Source organism: Lagopus leucura, unplaced genomic scaffold (genome assembly GCF_019238085.1).
Source record: "Lagopus leucura isolate 7727_CA_CO unplaced genomic scaffold, USGS_WTPT01 Super-Scaffold_100048, whole genome shotgun sequence".
Taxonomy (NCBI): domain Eukaryota; kingdom Metazoa; phylum Chordata; class Aves; order Galliformes; family Phasianidae; genus Lagopus; species Lagopus leucura.
In genome coordinates, this window is record NW_024962294.1 from 2,138,073 (window position 1) to 2,156,521 (window position 18,449).

The 18,449-nt window shown below is 46.1% G+C and overlaps 3 protein-coding genes across 4 annotated transcripts; all 3 read right to left on the bottom strand.

The window, feature by feature from the left end:
- Positions 1 to 1,417: 1,417 nt before the first annotated feature.
- On the bottom strand, positions 1,418 to 10,094 carry RRAGC (Ras related GTP binding C). Its single transcript, XM_042885239.1, has 7 exons — positions 9,828 to 10,094; positions 7,856 to 8,059; positions 7,002 to 7,201; positions 6,080 to 6,194; positions 5,726 to 5,868; positions 4,414 to 4,562; positions 1,418 to 3,391 (listed from the first exon to the last, which is right to left on the bottom strand). The coding sequence occupies exons 1-7, from the start codon at positions 10,092 to 10,094 to the stop codon at positions 3,240 to 3,242; spliced, it is 1,230 nt and encodes a 409-aa protein (XP_042741173.1). The 3' UTR covers positions 1,418 to 3,239.
- A 1,015-nt stretch (positions 10,095 to 11,109) lies between these two features.
- On the bottom strand, positions 11,110 to 13,438 carry LOC122187550 (MYC binding protein). Of its 2 annotated transcripts, none has more exons than XM_042885144.1 (5): positions 13,406 to 13,438; positions 13,117 to 13,189; positions 12,252 to 12,300; positions 11,759 to 11,888; positions 11,110 to 11,208 (listed from the first exon to the last, which is right to left on the bottom strand). In XM_042885144.1, exons 1-5 carry the CDS (start codon positions 13,412 to 13,414, stop codon positions 11,164 to 11,166), a joined length of 306 nt encoding a protein of 101 aa, XP_042741078.1. In that variant the 5' UTR covers positions 13,415 to 13,438; the 3' UTR covers positions 11,110 to 11,163. The 2 variants fall into 2 exon arrangements, with proteins under 2 accessions (XP_042741078.1, XP_042741077.1); XM_042885143.1 differs by having other exon boundaries at positions 13,331 to 13,411.
- Positions 13,439 to 14,465: 1,027 nt separating this feature from the next.
- Positions 14,466 to 17,167, bottom strand: GJA9 (gap junction protein alpha 9). Its single transcript, XM_042885201.1, has 2 exons — positions 17,132 to 17,167; positions 14,466 to 16,028 (listed from the first exon to the last, which is right to left on the bottom strand). The coding sequence occupies exon 2, from the start codon at positions 16,005 to 16,007 to the stop codon at positions 14,466 to 14,468; it is 1,542 nt and encodes a 513-aa protein (XP_042741135.1). The 5' UTR covers positions 16,008 to 16,028; positions 17,132 to 17,167.
- Positions 17,168 to 18,449: the final 1,282 nt, after the last annotated feature.

Genomic DNA, 18,449 nt, shown 5'->3' on the forward strand with positions numbered 1-18,449 from the left:
AGGAGGACAAACACCGAACTCCCCCACCTCTCTTCCCATTTCTTCAACAGGGAGCAGAGGAATGGATTTATCCTTTGGGAAGAGGGGGTGAGGGGAGGGCTGCTCATCACACCCTGCACTCAGCATGGAGAAAGCCTACAGAGGCAAAGTTTTTCACTTCAGACACCTGCAGCCACTACTACTAAGTTTGAAATCCCTATTAGAAAGGCTCGCTAGTTTAGTTAATTATTTTTCTCCATTGTTTCCTGAAGCCAAGCTTCATTCCTGCGTTTCAGAATCACGACTAATTTTCCTCGAAAACGATCTCCAGAAAAGTCACAGCTCAGGTTCTCCAGTTTAGGCCTCACACCCTGCTCTCCTAACGCCCAGCTGCAGCCCCCAGCATCGTTCAGACCTCCTGCTTCAGGCCTGAGCAATGTTAACTGCTTCCTTTCCTTCTGAGCATACCTGGCTGCTTTCCTCCCCCTGCCTGACCAGGTGTCCCAGAGCTAAATCAGAATAACGAGGTTTGATTTATCAAGCTGAGTGCTGGGGGGGGGGGGAAGGAAAAGAAGTTGTGTTATCTAAAGTAAAGAAAAAAAGAAAAAAAGAGAAAGAAAACTTGAATGTTATAACACAAAAACATGGATCTAGGACAGAAACGAAGCAAGCAGCCAGGACAAGCTTTCATCTCCATCACATCTGCAGGGCAGCAAGCACGGCTGTATTCCCTGCTACTGAAACAAAGCAGGATCTCATAAACCTCATCAAGGAACCTCGCTGTGTCACAAGGAAACACCCAGCACTGCTCAGTGACTGCATCTGCTCCATCTGCCCCACCTTTGCTGGCAGTGTTGGAGCAGCAGCCCAATCCATTGGGACGTCTGGTGAGCCTGCAACAAGCTGGGGCTGATTCATTAACACAGCTGTTAATTAAGGCCAAGCAGGATAGCAACATGTGATGCGAAGCTCAGCAGGTAAGGAATGGGAACGTTGCTCTTTAGGAAACATTTCTGAAGAACTTGTTGTAGCTGCGATACGAGGGTGCCATCTGCTGCCCATGGGGGCTCAAAGCTGACACAGCCCACCTGGGGGGCTTCTTTCTAATAAAAAATAATCACAATAAAAGATTTTAAGTAATAAGGATGACACACTGCAGAAGGCAGAGCTTCGTAATGCAGCCCAAGGCTCAGCATTAACCAAAAAGATGAGAGCGGGGCTCTTTATCACAGATGTGCCTTTCACATCTAGAGCCATCTTCTGAATGCTGAGTATCACGTTGGCTTCGAGTTGAAGGGAAAGCAAAGGTTGGCGAGAATTATTAAAGATTGTTTAAAAGAAGAAAATAATATGGCCGTTTTATTTGCTTGTTAATGTGGCCCCATTTGAGTGGGCTTGTTGGGCATCTCATCTTCCAACAGGAAAAACAGTGCCATGGTTTGACCTTTTCTCATTTTATTAGCACAGACGCGTGTACAGTGAAGACAAAGAGAGGAACGCATGTACCCAGAACATGGAAAAAGTACAAAAATGGGAATGACTCGTGACCTCCTGTCATCCTGCCTCTTACTTCTCTCACCTCGAGTACCTGAACGCTGCCACGGACTTTGCAAGCCACAAAAACCATACTTGCAAGCCTGTGGCACACCTTTATAAAACCCTGCAGTTCCATTACCAAAAAGGGGCCCAGGTTCAGAACAACTGCCCCCAGAGACCTGGACTAGAGCATGTGAATTGCCAAGTCTCATACAGACTTGAGTAAATTTGGAGCAAACCCTTTAGGTACTGAGTATCACATAACAGCTTTAAAAGAAAGGAAAAAACATTTACATGGTATGTGCATACACCCTAATGTAAATGTATGTATATTCAACTGTACATAGTTCAATGAAAATCCATTCTATAAGCACAGAAGCAATTTTGTGGTTATGTCTGACCACATAAATACAAACAGTCACAGAGATCGCTTACAGTTACAGACCTTCTTGTGGAAATCTTCATAGTGGCACTTGTAGTCAGTTGGTCCAGTGGCTTTGGAACACCTATACACACACAGGGATAGGCAGAAAGTGGCGAGATCTTTGTAGGCCAATAGCCAAGCTTACTGCATAACAAGGCTGATGTACAACATGACATCTGCAGCAATATTACCAATAAATTAGATGAAGACTGCTCTGATACGCATCCCATAATATAATGGCCAGCATTCATAAAAACAGAAAATATGCAATTCCATTCAGGTTGCACGGTGACAAACAAGAAGCTGTTTGCCACAGCGCAGCATCAACCCCTTGAGTGTCAGCTATTATCAGTAGGTTGTGGCACCCTGATATTCAGTCGCTATGCAAGGAGAAAACCTCCAGATATTTTCCTAAAACGTGTCGTGATTATCAGTCAGAAAATAAAGAGAGATCCCACCATCAGAAGCCAGGAATGCAGTCACTTCTTCACTGGGAAAGGGCTGAGCCTTGTTGCTTTGCTCCAGCAGATGGCAGACATTTCAGTTTCGTTCGCATTTGTTTGAATAGGATCAATCAGGTTTATGACACCCATGGTTTTGCAAAAGAGAACAGGTGGATTTATTTCTGGTTTTAGCACTGCCCTTCCATCAAAGGAGGCACGCTGAGAGGTTGTCCAAGGCAAAGTATCACCACCTCTTCAAATGAAACTGCAGCTCAGTTCTCCAAGTGAGAACACAGCTCTGCCTTGCATCCACTGCAGAGGTACAGATTTCTAATGATACTCTGAGCAAACCATGGAGAGTGAAAGCTTCATGGAATGACTTGTGAGCCACAACTAAAAGCATGGGTTTCACAAGCCTCACTATTAACACTGACAACGTTCTGCATGACAAAAGGTTAAACTTAAGCCAAACTGGATATCTTACTGAACGACTCAAACAAAAAAAAAAGGTTGAGCAAGTGACAATTTGGTGTTTCACATTAAAATCAACTCAACCATTCTGAAGTTTTGACCGGGGCAATCAGTCATAAACAGACTGCTAGAACAGGACTCCAAACTGAAATACCACTGCACTTGTGATAGAGGTGGTTTCAAACTGACATTTCTAACACCACTGGCCTCAAAGTATTTTTACAGTAGTTTCAGCTGTCCGACATGAGTTACAAGCTGCGGTGCCACACTTAAGGCTGCTCTTCTCCTTGTGAAACGCACTGCAGGCTTTCAGACTATTTTTCTCTTGTTCCACAAAGCTTTGGATTGAAGAGCTGACAAGTCTGTCCAATGTCTTTAGTTTTCCTCTAGACTGCATTCCTGGGTGTGCCGTTGTGCGTCACTGCCTTCAGACTGGAGGCGCTGGCTTGATGGTTGCAGATTCTGTGGGAGGCAACACCTACCTCAAAGACCTCGTGAATGGCTTTGCGGAAGCAGTGGAAATTGTAGTCTATCAGACCTGTCAAAAAGGAGGAGAGGGGGAAAGGAAAAGCTGCTCAGCTTGGCACATTTATGTAGTCAACAGAGCTTCAAAATCAACGTACGTTTCATTTAACACACAGCTATTTTGTTGCTTCCTGTAGTATGAATTTGAGATCTAAGGGCTATTGGTTTTACTAATGCCAGACTTTGTTTAGATTGTCTCTTTTCATAGAAACAAGGTGCTCGTTTGGAACGCAGGGTTTGTATTTTTAATTAAAGAGCAGATAAGGGGACAACACAAGACTCTAGCCACCCCAAAAATGTTCTAACACACAGAACAGTTAAACATGATAGTACAGCTTGACCATGGCTTTAATGTTAGCTTCCACTTTGCTGGCGTTGTTGATGTATATCCTAAGTGTGCTGAGTGGAACTTTAGACCAAATACAGTGCAGTTAGAACACATCTGCCTTCCACCTTTTGAACAGTCCACCAACACCAAGGTAAACATCACCATCATTTAAGCCCAACACCTTAAAATCAAGGCTTTGGATTTCATTTCTATCCCATAACATATGCAAGACCATTCATACCAATTGTCTTCTACAGGTCCATGCAACCATATAGTGGGTTAAGCCTGCAACACATTGAATGCTGCCCTACATTCCTACCATGTATTTTGCCAGCCCACCGCTGTCCATTTCCTCAGCCATATGTTAAAAAGGTTACAGGAGTGTAATAAAGGTAATGGACAATGTGGTTATCACAACACAGCAGCTTGTCAAGCAGAACATAATAAGTGAGAGCACTACAGCAGATGGTAATGACAAGGCCTCATTAGCTACACAAGTAATTTCAACAGAAGGACGTCAATTAAGGCACTGATTCACAAGAACAAAAATAAGATCTGTTCATCTCTAAGAAGGGAGAAAATTCCTCCCAGAAGAAATTACACAAATTTAATTATACGAAATTAAGGTGAGCTGTAAAGCCTTATTAATACCTTACAGTTGATAGAAATCAGTAGATAAAAGCCATGCAAATGGGGGAAGCTCTTACCTTTGCGCTCAAAACTTTCTTCTCTAAGAATGCAAACTAAGGCCAAAAACTTTGTTACTTCCTTTAAGTACAGGACTGTTGTGTTATTGAGCTTGATAATTGCCATTGACTCTTTATCATAAGCACTTCCAGTGCCATCTTCTTTTAACCTAAGAAAGAACGAGTTCACCCAAGGTGCAGGTTAGTAAGATACGCTTCAGTAACTTCACAGCAAACACTCAATGCCTGTGAAAGGTAGTGAAAAGAATAAAGCTCATATTAAGAACAAAGCAGGTGAAGGACTTTCAGCACAGGACTTAAGAGCTATTATAAGAGCATTACCACTACTTAAGTTTCCCCATGCTACACGAAAGCCAGACATAAACAGAAGAAAAGTCTCCCCGCACACAACCTACATTATCTGAATAGCTGCCTGCAAGCTCCCAGCTCGCATCCCTTTGACACAAGCTACAACTGTGGCAGTTTAGTGGATACTGTTCCCAGCATTCTATACAGTGGATACAGCACAGCACATGGGCTGTAACACAGTTTACCTCAAACCAAACACTCAGTGCTACACACTATCTGGTAGCACCCAGTGCCACCCATTATGGCATCCAGTGACTGAAGATTCTAAGGCAAAACTGGTAAAACCTTCAATAAAGTAACATGTCAGCACAGTCACTTTTAATAAATGAATACAAAGGCTTTCTCAGTCCGCATCCTTGTGCTGTATGAGATACTGATAACATATATTCTGATCCAAGGACTGGTCTGTTCAGTCACCCGGCCTGTTTAGTCACTTGAAGCAGCTCATAAAAAGGTTAAATATAATGTGCTGTAGTCTACATATTTCTACAGTCATCCTCATAACTACTGAAGGCAAGTCTCATAGGAGCATAAAGAGCAGATGTAAGGACAGAAGCTTCAGGAGGACTCACAGCAGTCAGCCAGTAAGCTCCTACCACAGACTGTTTAGAACTGAAGCCATGTAACAAATCACAGCTAACAGAGCAGTAAGACAAACTTTACAGTCAGCAAGGCTGGGGTGACCAGGCCAAATGAGACGCAGCAATACTCACACTGTACATGGAACACTTGCCTCTAATGTCAAAAATGGATTCCCACAAACGTGAGCAGAGGGGAAAAACTGATCACAAAACTGAACCCAGCTGCCAAATCGTCTGGCTTTACTCCAGTTGCTCACAGAACAAATGTGCTCCACAGAGCAACTGACAGCACACTGCAAGATGCTGCAGCAAACAGCACCTGCAGTCTGCAGCCTGCCCTACAGCTTGTGAGGACTTTTTCCCTAAGAGCATTTGTCACTTACCCATATATACAGGAAACATCTATCACCACATCGATCATGTCACAGCACAACTCATACGACTGCATGTCCACAGGGGAACTGTCTGTTGCAATGTAGATTTTGCTGACTACATCGAAGAGAAAAGCTTTTTCAATGCCTGAATTCTTCGGGAAGAGAAAGAATTTGGATGAATGTTTACATTTCAAGTGCAATTCATATATTTTCACGTTCTTAACAGTGAGAAGTCTTTTAAACAATCAATTCAGAGGCTCAAAACACAATCAATATTCAGAGCACACACTTTACATCTGAGCAGAAGGAATTGCTTTACTGTTCCACATACTTCACTCAGAATTCTGTAAGATCACCACTTACTGATATAAAGATATTTAGTAGATTTTCCAGTGTTGGCAGTTGTGGAATGAGCTTCTGTACCACTTTACTGAAGGCTTCAAATATTGAGTGGTCGTAGATGCTGGTCAAATAAAAGCTGAGACAGGGCAAGGCAGGGGGGAGGAAAAAAGAGAAGAGATCCATGAGTCCATCACAATTGCAGTAGAGATGGTGAAGCTTTGTTTTCTAATACTCAAGCCCGATGAGTCAGCCAAGATATCACAAATATCTGTAACTTCTGAGAGGCTGCAATGAATGTTACACACTCTCCTCATCTGCAGGAGATGTGAGGACAGCAAGAGAAAATAGTGCAAATGTTTTCACAATACACTTAGCCTACCAGAATACTTAAGGCAAAGGAAATAAATGTTTAACTAGGTTTCAGTGAGTCCTCTTCCCAGCCTTCTATTTTGTCACACTAATATCGAGATGCAGGCCATGTTTACAGGCTCCACAAGAATCAAAACAGCAGTAAAAAGAGAAAAAATGACATTTCATTGCACAGGGGTCAGAAGAAGACGCCCTACAAAGCAGGCCAAAAGTCAGGGATGAGCCTCAGCTTTGGCAGCCAGCTGTGCTGTAAAGCCAGCAGCAGGCAGTGCCAGCAGCCATGCTCCCTGCCCACCCCTCCAGGCCACCTGCATGAATTTGGCTTCACACACAGAATGAAAGCTGGGCAAGAGGATCTCGAATTATGAATGTGAGCTTATGAAGAAGTCTGAGGGGCATCTGATGGCTTGCTACCTGACTGAGGTAAGGCAGATAGGGCCAGATGCAGCAGAGCATTCTGTAGTTTTGAGAAATTAACAAGACCTTATTCCAGTCCACTACTTCGTGTCAAAGCCAGTAGTTTGTACACATACAAGCAACAGCAAAATCACATTTGCAAGAATATAAAACTCACCTAAGGTGAAGTTTTTCAAGCCCAGCGTCTGTGAGGTCATCATTAGCTCTCTGATGAATATCCCTCTGAGTTTCTATTTTATGGTCATCTGATAAACCATCCACTTTATGAATAAAAACTTCAAAGTTCATTTCTGGGTTGACCTTGTAGGCCTTTGAAACTGTGATGTGGAGTCTTGTTAAAGCTTCCATATAGTCATCCTGTGAACAAGTTTTGGCAGGAATAAATGAAAAGGCTTTAGCTTCAATATCTATTCCATTCAGTACAAAAAACTTCATTTCACTTCTGTAACGAAACAGAAGTTTGGTAGGAGAGAATACCTTGGAGAATCAGAAATCCACGCAGCTTAGATTCTGTTTCATTAGCTATGTTACACAAAACTAGGCTTCATAGCAAAAGGTGGTTATGCTTCAACTCCAGCACAGCGCAGCAGTGATCTCCAAGGCGGTCCCAACAACCAGGAACTCTCCATCGGTGCATCTAGGAACTCTCATCTCCATCTAAGTTCACTAGAAGCTACCAGAAACCTAACAGGGCCATTCCCTTGACATCGAGGTCAGAAGCGTGCTGGCACTACATGAACTCCATAGCAAGCAAAAGCAGAGGGAAGAGATAACTGGGTAATTCAGATCATCTAGCAGATCAGATTCTCACTGCTCCAGCTCAGAGTACTTGCCACTTTCCACTGGGGATACACATTCCACATAATCAATTCACGAAACTAAAAGCAATTGCCAACACATCCTTTCATACATAACGAATCTTTCACAAACTTATCTTAAAATACACTCCCGATCATTCTTCTCACAAAGTAAAAGGAAACTTCTTCATAATTCTGAGGGATTTGTATTTACCTGAGCGTCAATAACATATATAAGAGCACCTGTTCCTCTGAAGATCATCTCGTAATCAAATGTCGGATCAAAAAAGTCCATCTGCCCTGGAAAATCCCATATTTGGAAATTCACAAATGAACTGTTGGAAATATCATCCTTGTAGATCTTGTTGGTGCTTTCCAAGAACAGAGTCTCATTTGGAGACATTTTGTGAAACACCACCTGTTAAAAAGAACACAAATCACAGTCTTGACTTTGTCTCAGTGAAAGAGATTGCAAGATTCAAGTCACAGAACTTCTAACAAATAGGTTTTATTCTATATTCTAAAGTGTACAGCTTTTCCTACAGTTACTTCAGTTCCCTTTTGGTGCATAGACAGCTTTCTACATCAGCCAAGCACATAACAGCCAACCAGAACCAAGCACTAATACACAGCCCATCACTTTTACAAGTGTAAGTAACGATGCAACCTAAAGACAGAGACATTCTGCCTATTTTCTAACAGTTTCTTCAAATTTTGCTCCATTACCCAGATCACATGAGGTATCAAGCCTGTGTTAATTAAGCAAGCCTTTAAGAACGGTCTATTTCCAATCTTAGAAACTCCTGTGCACACTGCTTTAGCCTGGCACTCAGCATTATGGCCCAACAGAGTCGGAGCACTCCAAAAGTGCAATACAAGTATAAAAATAACATCTCTCTTTCAGTGTCTGGAATAACTAAGTCGTTGCCTTCCACGAGCAGCTGATGTATCTTGGTTGACCTTCTCCCTTTAGGTATCCTACAGGAATGCTGGCAGCTCCCACACTGGCCGGTAACCCACTTAGCAGTGATGAAAAATATTCTTCTTGCTGTGCTCAGAAAACCCCACTGGGACTTCAGCCCTTTCCTGAGCAAACAGGATATCGAAACATTTCAGTTACAGAATTCAGCCCCCAAAGAAACCACGTGCCACAATCTCTGCCTACCTGCACGACACACAGCTGGGCAGCACAGCACTCAGTGAGCTCCAAAGCTCCATCAGACTCAACTTTAAAGGATAAGGGGGAAGAAACGCACTTCCTCAAGGCAGAAGCATGAGAAAGCCAGGACTTTAAAGAGGTTTTAAACAGCAAGACATTTGTATGGAAAAGAGAGAACAGTTCTAGATAGGTTCCAGCCTTACTGTAAGGACTAAAAGCTCAGCAGGGTTTGAAGAACTCAGTTGTAAAGCAATTTGGAAATCAGCACTCCTTTGGAGCTCAGCATCTTTCACAAAGAACGGGGCAGAAACTGGGAGCAAAGGTTAAAGCAGACGAGTCTCTGAGAAGCAGTGAGCTCATCCTCCCTCCCTTCAGACTGATCAGGACACAGCCTGGATCAAATCCCATTTCTGCTGCCTAGCGTCTACCCCCATTCTTTCTAGATTTAAACAACTTGGATAAAGCAAAGGAAAAAGTCGTGGTAGAATCCAACTGGAAGCACAGAGTTGGCTCTAATACAGGCAAGTGACACCAGGCAAACACAAGCAGAGCAGACAGGCCTGGAAAGTGCTACAAAGAGCTGATCTTCTTCAGCATGGCTTTGCCTTTCCAAGTGTTCCTTTTGCACTTTCACAATCCAATGGTTTCAGCAACTTCCCACCAGATGCCTGAGGTTGCAGCTTCCCCCCGACTTTTAAGTTTCACAAATTTTGACTGCAAACAATGCAATCAATCTGTCTGCTGGCTGTCATTCACATCGCTTAGAGACTTAGAAAATACATCAGTCCAAACGCTGCATTTGCACACGGAGCGGGAGCATCAGGCCCAAATAACAACAAATAACTGGAAAGCAACGGCGGAGCGATCCAAAGGCAAAGTTTGCTCGCTAACACCCGGCGCGCGTTTTGCAAAGGAAGGGACGGACGGCTCTGCAGCACGGGGCGGATGTCGGACCCCCCGTTCGGAGGACGCAGCCGCCCAACGCCCCTCGATAGCGGCCGTGCCGGGGGGTTCAGCCGCCCCTCACCTTCTGGATGGAGGACTTTCCGCTGCGCCGCAGCCCCATCAGAAGGATCCGCGGCTTCGAGTCCGCCCCGCCCGCGCCGCCCCCGGGCCCTCCCGCACCGCCTCCTGGCCCTCCGGACCCCGGGCCGCCTTCCAGCTCAGCCTCTTCCTCCTCCTCCCCGTAGCCGAAGTCTTTAGGGAACGAGTCGGCCGCCCCGAAGCTGCCCCCCACCAGCGCCGGCTCCTCCGCCGCGCCCGCCGCGCCCGCACCGCCGAACTGCAGCGCCATGTCGGCCCGGCCCGGCCCTCTGCCTGCGCCGCAGAGCCCCGCCCCTCCCGATCCCTATTGGTTGGCAGCGAAAAGAACGACGCCGATTGGCTGAAGGAGTCGGCGCGGTGCGGAGCTCCGGTCAGGCGGTGCTGGTCACGTGACGGCACTGGAGCACGTGAGCGGCGGGGGCGGTGCTGCGGGGCGGGAAGCGGCGGCTGCGGAACAGCGGGGCGGTACGGCGGAACGGACAGACGGACACGGGCGGATCGGCCCGCCCGTCCGCCGGTCATTCGTTTCCCTATCGGCAGCAGTTGGAAATGGTTTGAAGTTGAGGGAAATGGCTTTAAATTGAGGGAGGGCAGATTGAGGCTGGATGTCAGGGGGAAGTTCTCTGCTATGAGAGCGGTGAGGTGCTGGAACAGCTGCCCAGAGAGGCTGTGATGCCCCGTCCATCCCTGGAGGTGTTCAAGGCCGGGTTGGATGGGGCCCTGGGCAGGTATTGAGTGTGGAGGTTGGTGGCTCTGTGCGTGGCAGGGGGTTGGAGCTTCATCATCCTTGAGATCCCTTCCAACCCTGGCCCTTCTGTGGTTAATCCATCCCACACAAGACTTAAGGCTCAGCAGACCCAAGGCCTGCCTGCAGCCCCATGCTTCCCTTGGCCCAACACCACCCCCTGCTGCTTCCCTATCAACAGGGGCTCCAAACTGCACTGCTCCCCCCTCTCTTACAGCACTGATTCATCTGCCTCAAGCATTCTGCACAGCAGCCCCTTCCCTGCCTACACACACCTACAGTTAATGCTATACATTCTCATTTACCTCCTTTAATAGAAATGAAAGTCCAGTGGGGGTTGTTTTGCTTTTGAAACTCTTACAGTGTTATTTCCTCTTTCAGGTCCCTTTAGTTCTCTTTGGCTCAACCACAGACACAGAAGTAAAACAAACAACCACAAAAGCAGCTGCACACTCACTAGTTTCCCTTTAAGATGAAGCACCACAAAGACAACGCAGTGCTCACACAGAAGAGACAGGACTGCAGTTCTCAGGAAGCCCTTTATTAAGTCAAGGTATGAAAGGAGAAACTACTGTTATTCATCACGCTTCTCTTCTTGAGGTGGTTCATATTGAGCCAGCTGTGGATTTAAAGAGAGGAATTCAGTTAGATGTCACATCTTAAGAGACACAGGAGCTCCAGAGTTGTATTGGCTGCAGCACAAGTTAATGTCCCATAGGGGTAAGAGTGACCTCCCCTGGTAAAACCCTGCTACAGACCTGTACCCAAGTTCCCCTCCTGCATTCAGCCTTTGGAAAGCCTGCATAGTAATGCATTAGCTTTCCCCCAGCCCTTCTTCTCAAAGCTCTTATGGAATCCACAAGCTATACAGTATCAGATCAAAACAAATGGGAAACTTCATCTCATCATTCAGTTTCCCAAGATGCCTTATTTTACTTATTTTGTAAAAAGAAAAGTCTGTAGTTAGCAAGAACTGCATTCCAGAATACGAGTCCCTCACCAGAAGCTACATGCAGGTAGGCAAGGAATGAAATGCATTCCTCAGCCACAAGGCTGAACAATTTAACATCATCATCATTTATTCCAGTGAAAGTTAGCTGTATTCTAAGTGTCAAAGTTCTCTTCTTGTCACACACGGAAGTACTTAGGAATATTAAATAGACTTTTACTTTGGTTTTCAGTTTTTTATTTTCTTCCAACACAGCTTCATATTTTTCCTTCATCTCTGCTACTTCCAAGCGAAGTGCCTCCACTTCTGGACTCTCGGGAGCTGAAGCTCCCAAGTGATGCTTCAGAAAGCTGATATTTACATGTTAAGTATTTCCTCAGATAGACAGAAAGACACTTGGTTTTAACATTTAATCATAAATTAGTCCTGCAATAAACATGACTGGCACAGCATTTAAATCACTCAAATTACTGCCATGCTTCTCATCCTACAGAAAGAAGCTGGAAAAATAAGAAAGCTTCCCAAATTTATTGCTCTATTCTACAGAAAGACATCAGTACATACAAGACAGCTACTCACATTTTGCCACACCAACATCTTTTTTGGTTAAAGCTTATCAGTTTGTGTTCCAAACAGTGAAAGAATAACCAAACAGAGCAGGCTGCTTATAACAGCAAGAAACAATCCATAGGATAGAGGACAAAAAAGGATACTCCAGTGCACTACTTGGTTTCTCTGGCTCTTCATATAAGGCTACTAACACTGCAAATATAAAATATTCAATTACAAGACATCCATGCAACTCTAGTAGTTCAAAGCAACAGTCAGAATGCATAAAAGTTCCATGCCATGCTTACAGCATGTTCTCCTGTTTAAGAAGTTGCTCACCCACATCCTTCATAAGGACAGAGCTGTACAGGAGGAAATAGAGCACCCCACACTTCAACAGTTGAGCAGAAGGGATTTTTTTGACCCAACCACAGGCTTTGAATACAGATGACAAAATAAGTGATGTAACACACACACACCAGAGGCACGCACTTCCATACGTTTGCTTTCATAAATGCTGCTCAAGCACTACTTGCAGAGAGCTTAAGCGCCTTCCTCCCACTTTCAGCCACATGAATTGCACAGGCAAGCTGGTTTTAAGCTAAGCACTTAAGTTAGAAGCAAAACTCGGTTGCCACAGGGCTTGGAAGATTTATTTCGCTGTCACACTTTACACAGCAACACCTACAGGAAACCAAAGGGCCCCAACACACCAGGAAAGGCGCAGCACAGAGCCGTACAGCTGCTACACCCCACCAACAGTATAATTTCTCAAGCAGGAATACCAACATCCTGCTGAAAAGCTCTCGAGAACACATACAGATAATTTAAAGGACCTCAGCCATAAGAAAATAAGCGTGCTGAGCTCGCAGCGTGCTTTTATTCCCTATCCGGATAAACACAGCCGCTTCCACAAAGACCCACGAGCTCCCCAGCGTTAGCAGCCCCGCTCCCAGCAGCGCCGTCCCGTTGTTCTGTCCCAACGCCCAACTCCGGCAGCACCACGGCCCGGCCCTCAGGCCGCCTTACCCTTGGTGAGCGTATCCAGCACCCCCGACTTCTCCAGGTAGCGCCGAAACTGCTCCCGCTTCGAGTCCGCGGCCTGAAGGAGGACGCCCACACGGTCAGAGCGCCGACGCACCCCTGCCTACGGAGGCGGCTCGGCGGGGCGGAGCGGCCTCTCCCCAGCGCCGAGGAGAGCACCGGGATGCCCCGCCGCCCCTCGCGGGCCCGCAGCCCCTACCTTGTGGTGCGCCATCTACCCCGCAGCACCCGCACCGCCCGCGCCCGCCTCCTTTATGGCGCCCCGGCTTCCTACCGTTGCCATGGCGACGCAACCGGAAATCCCGCCCTCTGCCTCGCTCTCGGCTCGGCCGCTGATTGGCCGAGCCTCGTGGAGCCTTCCGGTCTCTGGAGGTCTGCGCCTGCGCAATGCCTTCAAGTGTCGGCGTGGGCAGCGTAGTTGATGCGGCCATCAAAAACCGCCCACCTCAGAGCCCCGCGGCTGCCATTCGCTGCCATTCGGGGTCCTTTCTAACCTCGAGCGGGCAGAAGCGCACTGTGTACCACACACGAGCCCCTCAGCACCGTCTTTCGGCTCTTTAGCCTGTGCAATGAACGTGTGTTTTACTATTGAGGTGTCCAATGGCAAAATGTGGCTCACAGACCCTGCAGGGAGTGCAGGGGTTAAATGTCAGAATGAGCAAAATGGCACTGGTGTGTGTCCGTGGTGTCAAACCCCACAGCGCCCACAGTTACCCAGAGCTGTAACTGAATACACACAATGAGAACAGAGATAAAAACAACAGCTGCTGGAGAAACACCTACAGAGAATGATTTTAATGACTCCAACACTTGATGTGGATGCGGTCAAATGGCTGCAAGCGAAAGCACCATGCTGGTTTCCTGGTTCTTGTGCTGGTTTCCTGGTTCTAAGAATGTTATTTATTGTTAATTATTTTCTCTCAGGTGTCCCAGTGCCTTTTTTTTTTCACCTAATTTCATTTACTAGTTTTCATAAAATACATTTATAGACTGGAATTTTGTCTTCTACTTTTAGCCGGCTTACATATCGCCAGCTATAATTTTAATCCTGACTTTTCATGTGTGGATTTGTATGTGGATTTATATGATGTACATTTTCCTTTGCAGCTGGAAGGTTAATGCAGAAGCTTGGCACGGAGGTTTAAGCCATCCCTCCATCGCCAGCGAAGCAAGCAGATGGTTCAGATGTTATTTAGCTAAAAGCAAAAGGGCTGCACAACTTCTACCTTACCCTCTGCGGAAGGCTAAAGCTGAACGAGAAAGCTGCTCGTGGCTGCTCTTGCTTCTATCACAAAGCCCGGCAGCTAGCCAAGCACAGTGCTTGGGCAGCCATGCTATATCTGCAGGTCGGTGGGGGCCCGCCGGCTGCTCGCGCTGCTCGACAGCGATGGACGCCCAGATAAGGGCAGTGGCTGGGGGCTGCCGCAGCCCTGGCTCTGCTTGGAGCCCGTGCTGGCCTCCCCTGCCGAGTCGGGGGTGTCGGGGCGGCTGGGGTGCCTGGTGTCGGCTTTGGGGGGCAGTTGGCCTTGGCTCACGCTGAGGCTGCTCCGTCTCCTGCTGCTGCTCTTTGTGAGGGAATTGGTGGAGGATCCGACGCTTTCGGCCGCTGCGGAGCAGTTCCAAGAGGAGATGATTCCGTGCTGTCTTCTCAGGCTGGCAACGGGAAAAGGCTGCAGAGGGGGCTGCGACAGCATCTCAGCAAAGCTTCTTGAAGCGGTATCTGCATTCTGAGTACCAGCAAGGAAGTGTTTCTGATCAGCTTCTTTCTGGGAATTCCTCCTTTCAGTCCCAGGCCTGCCCAGCAAGCCTTCAGTGCAGTTTGTGCTAGCATTCTGAGTCTGACCAGCTAAAACATCTGTAGCTGGCTTTTTCTTCGGCAGTTTGTTGTCCTGATTGTGGTGGGTGTAATTGCCTCTATTTTCTGTGTGGTTATTTTGAATAGACTGGAACATGGGAGCAGAATTTAGGACCGGGTAGATGGCAGTGTCGGTTTGCTTTTCCATTAAAAAGGCATAACCGCTAAGTACAGAAGGGAGAGTTTTGGGGGGAGTTGCAGATATACCCAGAGAAGAGCGGGGTATCACAGAGTATTTCTTGGATTTGTTTGTGTAGAAATTGCCACGGTAATCCTTGTTTTCCTCCTGCCCACAAAGACCTATTTTAATTTTTCGGAATCCGAGGTGGATAATTTCTAAGACATTTAAAAGCAATGATACGGTCGCTATTGACTGCATGAATAGGATGAACACTGTCTTCTCTGTTGGCCGTGATACAAAGCAGTCGACTACGTTTGGACATGGATCTCTTTGACATTTGTAAAGAGGATCCAGGCGAAACCCGTAAAGCAGATATTGCCCAATCATGAAACCAACTTCCACTGCAGACCTAGTGAAAATGTGTATCACGTAAGTGCAGAGCAACGAACCTCGCAGGGGTGCTTTGTTCAGCTTTCTTTGGTCCAGCTGCCGGAGTTCCCTCTCCAGCCTTTTCCGATATTCTGTCATTTCTAGTTCAGTGCTTTCAAGTTCCACTCTCACCTGAGCTTTCTTCTTCTGTCTCTCTTTCTCTAAGGCTCTTAGTCTGTATAAGGCGTGACCCATATACACCAAAGAAGGAGAAGACACAAAGATAACTTGCAAGACCCAGTATCTTATGAGAGAGATGGGAAAGGCCTCATCATAGCACACGTTCCTACAGCCAGGTTGCTCAGTGTTGCAAATAAATTCTGACTGTTCATCATTCCAGACGTCCTCGGTGGCCACTCCAAGGACAAGCATTCGGAACACGAAGAGGATGGTTAGCCAAATCTTGCCAATAATAGTGGAGTGAATGTGGACCTCCTCCAGAATGCCTCCAAGGAAATTCCAGTCTCCCATGGTTATTGTGCCATTTTAAGACTGGAACATATGAGAGAGCAAGCATCAGATATTGTAAAAGCTGAAGCCCTTCTTAAATTCATTACAAAAAAATGACACCATCACATGGTGTCAATTGCAGCATGACTCGTTGGCAGTGTAGGCATTGTTATTTCTCAGCTAAAAGACAAAGAAGTGCATCCACCTGTCTCTAATTTATCATTAAAAGACACCCAAGACAAGGATGTAACTATGAGGTATGCAGCATCCCCTGTGCATCTGAATCAGTGGAAAATACAGTGCCTGCCTCACAGCAGCACTGGGCATCCAGGGATCTGCTTCTCCATCATCCAGTAGATCCCACTGTGAGAGTGGGATGTTTATCTGTAGGATACCTGAGAAGGCAATGAGTTTTTATGATTTGCAGACAAACAGAGAAATACTTCCTGGCCCTCATTTTCAGTGCTGTGAGCAATGTGTTGCAGCTGAAGTGATGGTTCTGTCCTGTTAACTTTTTGCCATGAGATCTGGTTACACTTAGGATCTCATGAGGATCCTAAAACACAACAAAAAGGCAGTGATTGATTATTTTTAAGGATTTTTAAGCATAAAACTGAGAGCAAATAACTGCTTTCTCTTTGTGGATGACAGTGCTAAGCAAATAAATAAATCCCCATCATCAGTCCAATTCCCTCTGCTTGATGACACCCCTGTTTGAAGTACACAACAGTGTCCAAGCACCAAGAGCTGCTACCTTTGCCCACGAGCCTATGAAAAAAAGAATGACTTATGCAAAAAATTATCTGCTGGTTTCATAAACAGTTCTGTTTGTAGATATAACATTACTTTGTTTGGAATTCGGTCACATTAAAAACAGCATGATCTGATTTTTTAGTACATAGGTCATTTAACACAAAGCTTTCGGTTCCGATGTAATTAATCTTGGCACTGTAAAACAAGAATATTAAGGAAGTAAATGGATGTTAAATCCTTGTGGCTACAATATTGCTGACTGCAGAGGAAATGTTACATTAAGACAGCTATTAAACATGAAAATACACTTTTAAACTGGCAGACAAATAGGTGTCAGACATCATAAAAGAGAAACAAGTGAAAATAAACAGCACATTAGAAATAAAACGTACCTTTCTTTACAGCAAATGTGTAAAATTAAGCTCTATGGTATCCAGTGACAACCCCTGACATCTTCCATCCGTGTGCGTTGGATTTCACATTACGAACAGTTCATGTCACCACCCGAGCAATTGGTGGAATGCAGGCTCTGCACACTTGGATTTATATTTGCTGGGGATGGAGGGAGGAGAAAATCAATGTGTTGGTCTGTCTGCTACAGCTCCGAGCACAATTCAACGGTGACCAAATTAATATTTATGGGGAGGGGGAAACCACATTCAAAGAAAGGCTAGAAATGAAAAATCCACAGCTTGAGCTTCCTACCAACCATGTTCCCTTTCATCCTCCAAAGGAAAGAGGTACATCTGCTGAGTCGGAGCTTCCCAGCACAGGCGGAGATAAGGCAGGGATGGCCGGGTCATAGCAGCCCAACACGAGGCCGAGACGTGGCACTAGGCACTCCTTTAGGTTTCTCTGATCAGTGCCCTGCTCAAGTGCATCGCCACTACAAGTGTCCTGCATAGGATGAATGCACTTCCTCTACAACAGCCCCGAAGAGCCCATCGATACCTTTTAATTTCGGTCTGAGGATCAGTCAATAGGTCACGTCCGATTTCACAGCTCGGTGGCAGTGAGGGAAGCACTCGATTGCTCCGGCTGTGCCACCAGTGCTCTCTGGTAAGCACTTGCAGCAGCTCTGAGGCATCATCCTGCTGCTGCTACAGCGGGATCTCCATCCATCCAGGCGGTCTACAGATGCCTCCCAAGCTTTGCAAAGATGCTGAAGCTCTGTTTGATAACCTCAGGTATTAGAGGAAGTGTTGGAAGTATCCAGTGACAACTTCATGCTAGTGATGTGCTGCTCTGTGCTTTAGTGCAGGTATTTTGCAGGTATAACTCTTTACGTGGACTGGCACACCAATACTCAGCATTTAGCAGTGTCAGGACAGAGCACTGCTTTCTTTCAGGTCAAAAGGAGCACAATGCTCATCCAGTTCCAACCCCATGCTGTGTGCAGGGTCGCCAACCATCAGACCAGGCTGCCCAGAGCCACATCCAGCCTGGCCTTGAATGCCTCCAGGGATGGGGCATCCACAGCCTCCCTGGGCAACCTGTTCCACTCACTTTTACTGTAGTTGGTTTTGCTATAAAATAACTCTATGTTTCACCTAACTACTAAATGGCGTTTTCTAAGCTCAGGGTCAAACTCCCTAAAATTCCTTTGATCAGGGAAACATTCTCCCAAGACCTTTTCATTCCTACTCATCAGTAATGTGCGCTTCATGTGCAGAATTGATTTTTATTTCCTACTCAATTTGTCTGACCCAC

Bases quoted from the DNA above. Each gene is read 5' to 3' on its own strand.
- RRAGC (XM_042885239.1), bottom strand. From the start codon at position 10,094: ATGGCGCTGCAGTTCGGCGGTGCGGGCGCGGCGGGCGCGGCGGAGGAG. The intron at 7,202-7,855 runs GTAAATACAAAT...ACTTGTTCACAG, and splicing joins TATATGTTATTGACGCTCAG to GATGACTATATGGAAGCTTT. The intron at 4,563-5,725 runs GTAAGTGACAAA...GTTCTTTCTTAG, and splicing joins GATGTTTCCTGTATATATGG to GTTAAAAGAAGATGGCACTG.
- LOC122187550 (XM_042885143.1), bottom strand. The intron at 11,889-12,251 runs GTATCCTTTTTT...TGTAAATATCAG, and splicing joins AAACCAAGTAGTGCACTGGA to CTTTCTGAAGCATCACTTGG. The intron at 11,209-11,758 runs GTAAAAGTCTAT...TTAAATCCACAG, and splicing joins ATAAAAAACTGAAAACCAAA to CTGGCTCAATATGAACCACC.
- GJA9 (XM_042885201.1), bottom strand. From the start codon at position 16,007: ATGGGAGACTGGAATTTCCTTGGAGGCATTCTGGAGGAGGTCCACATT.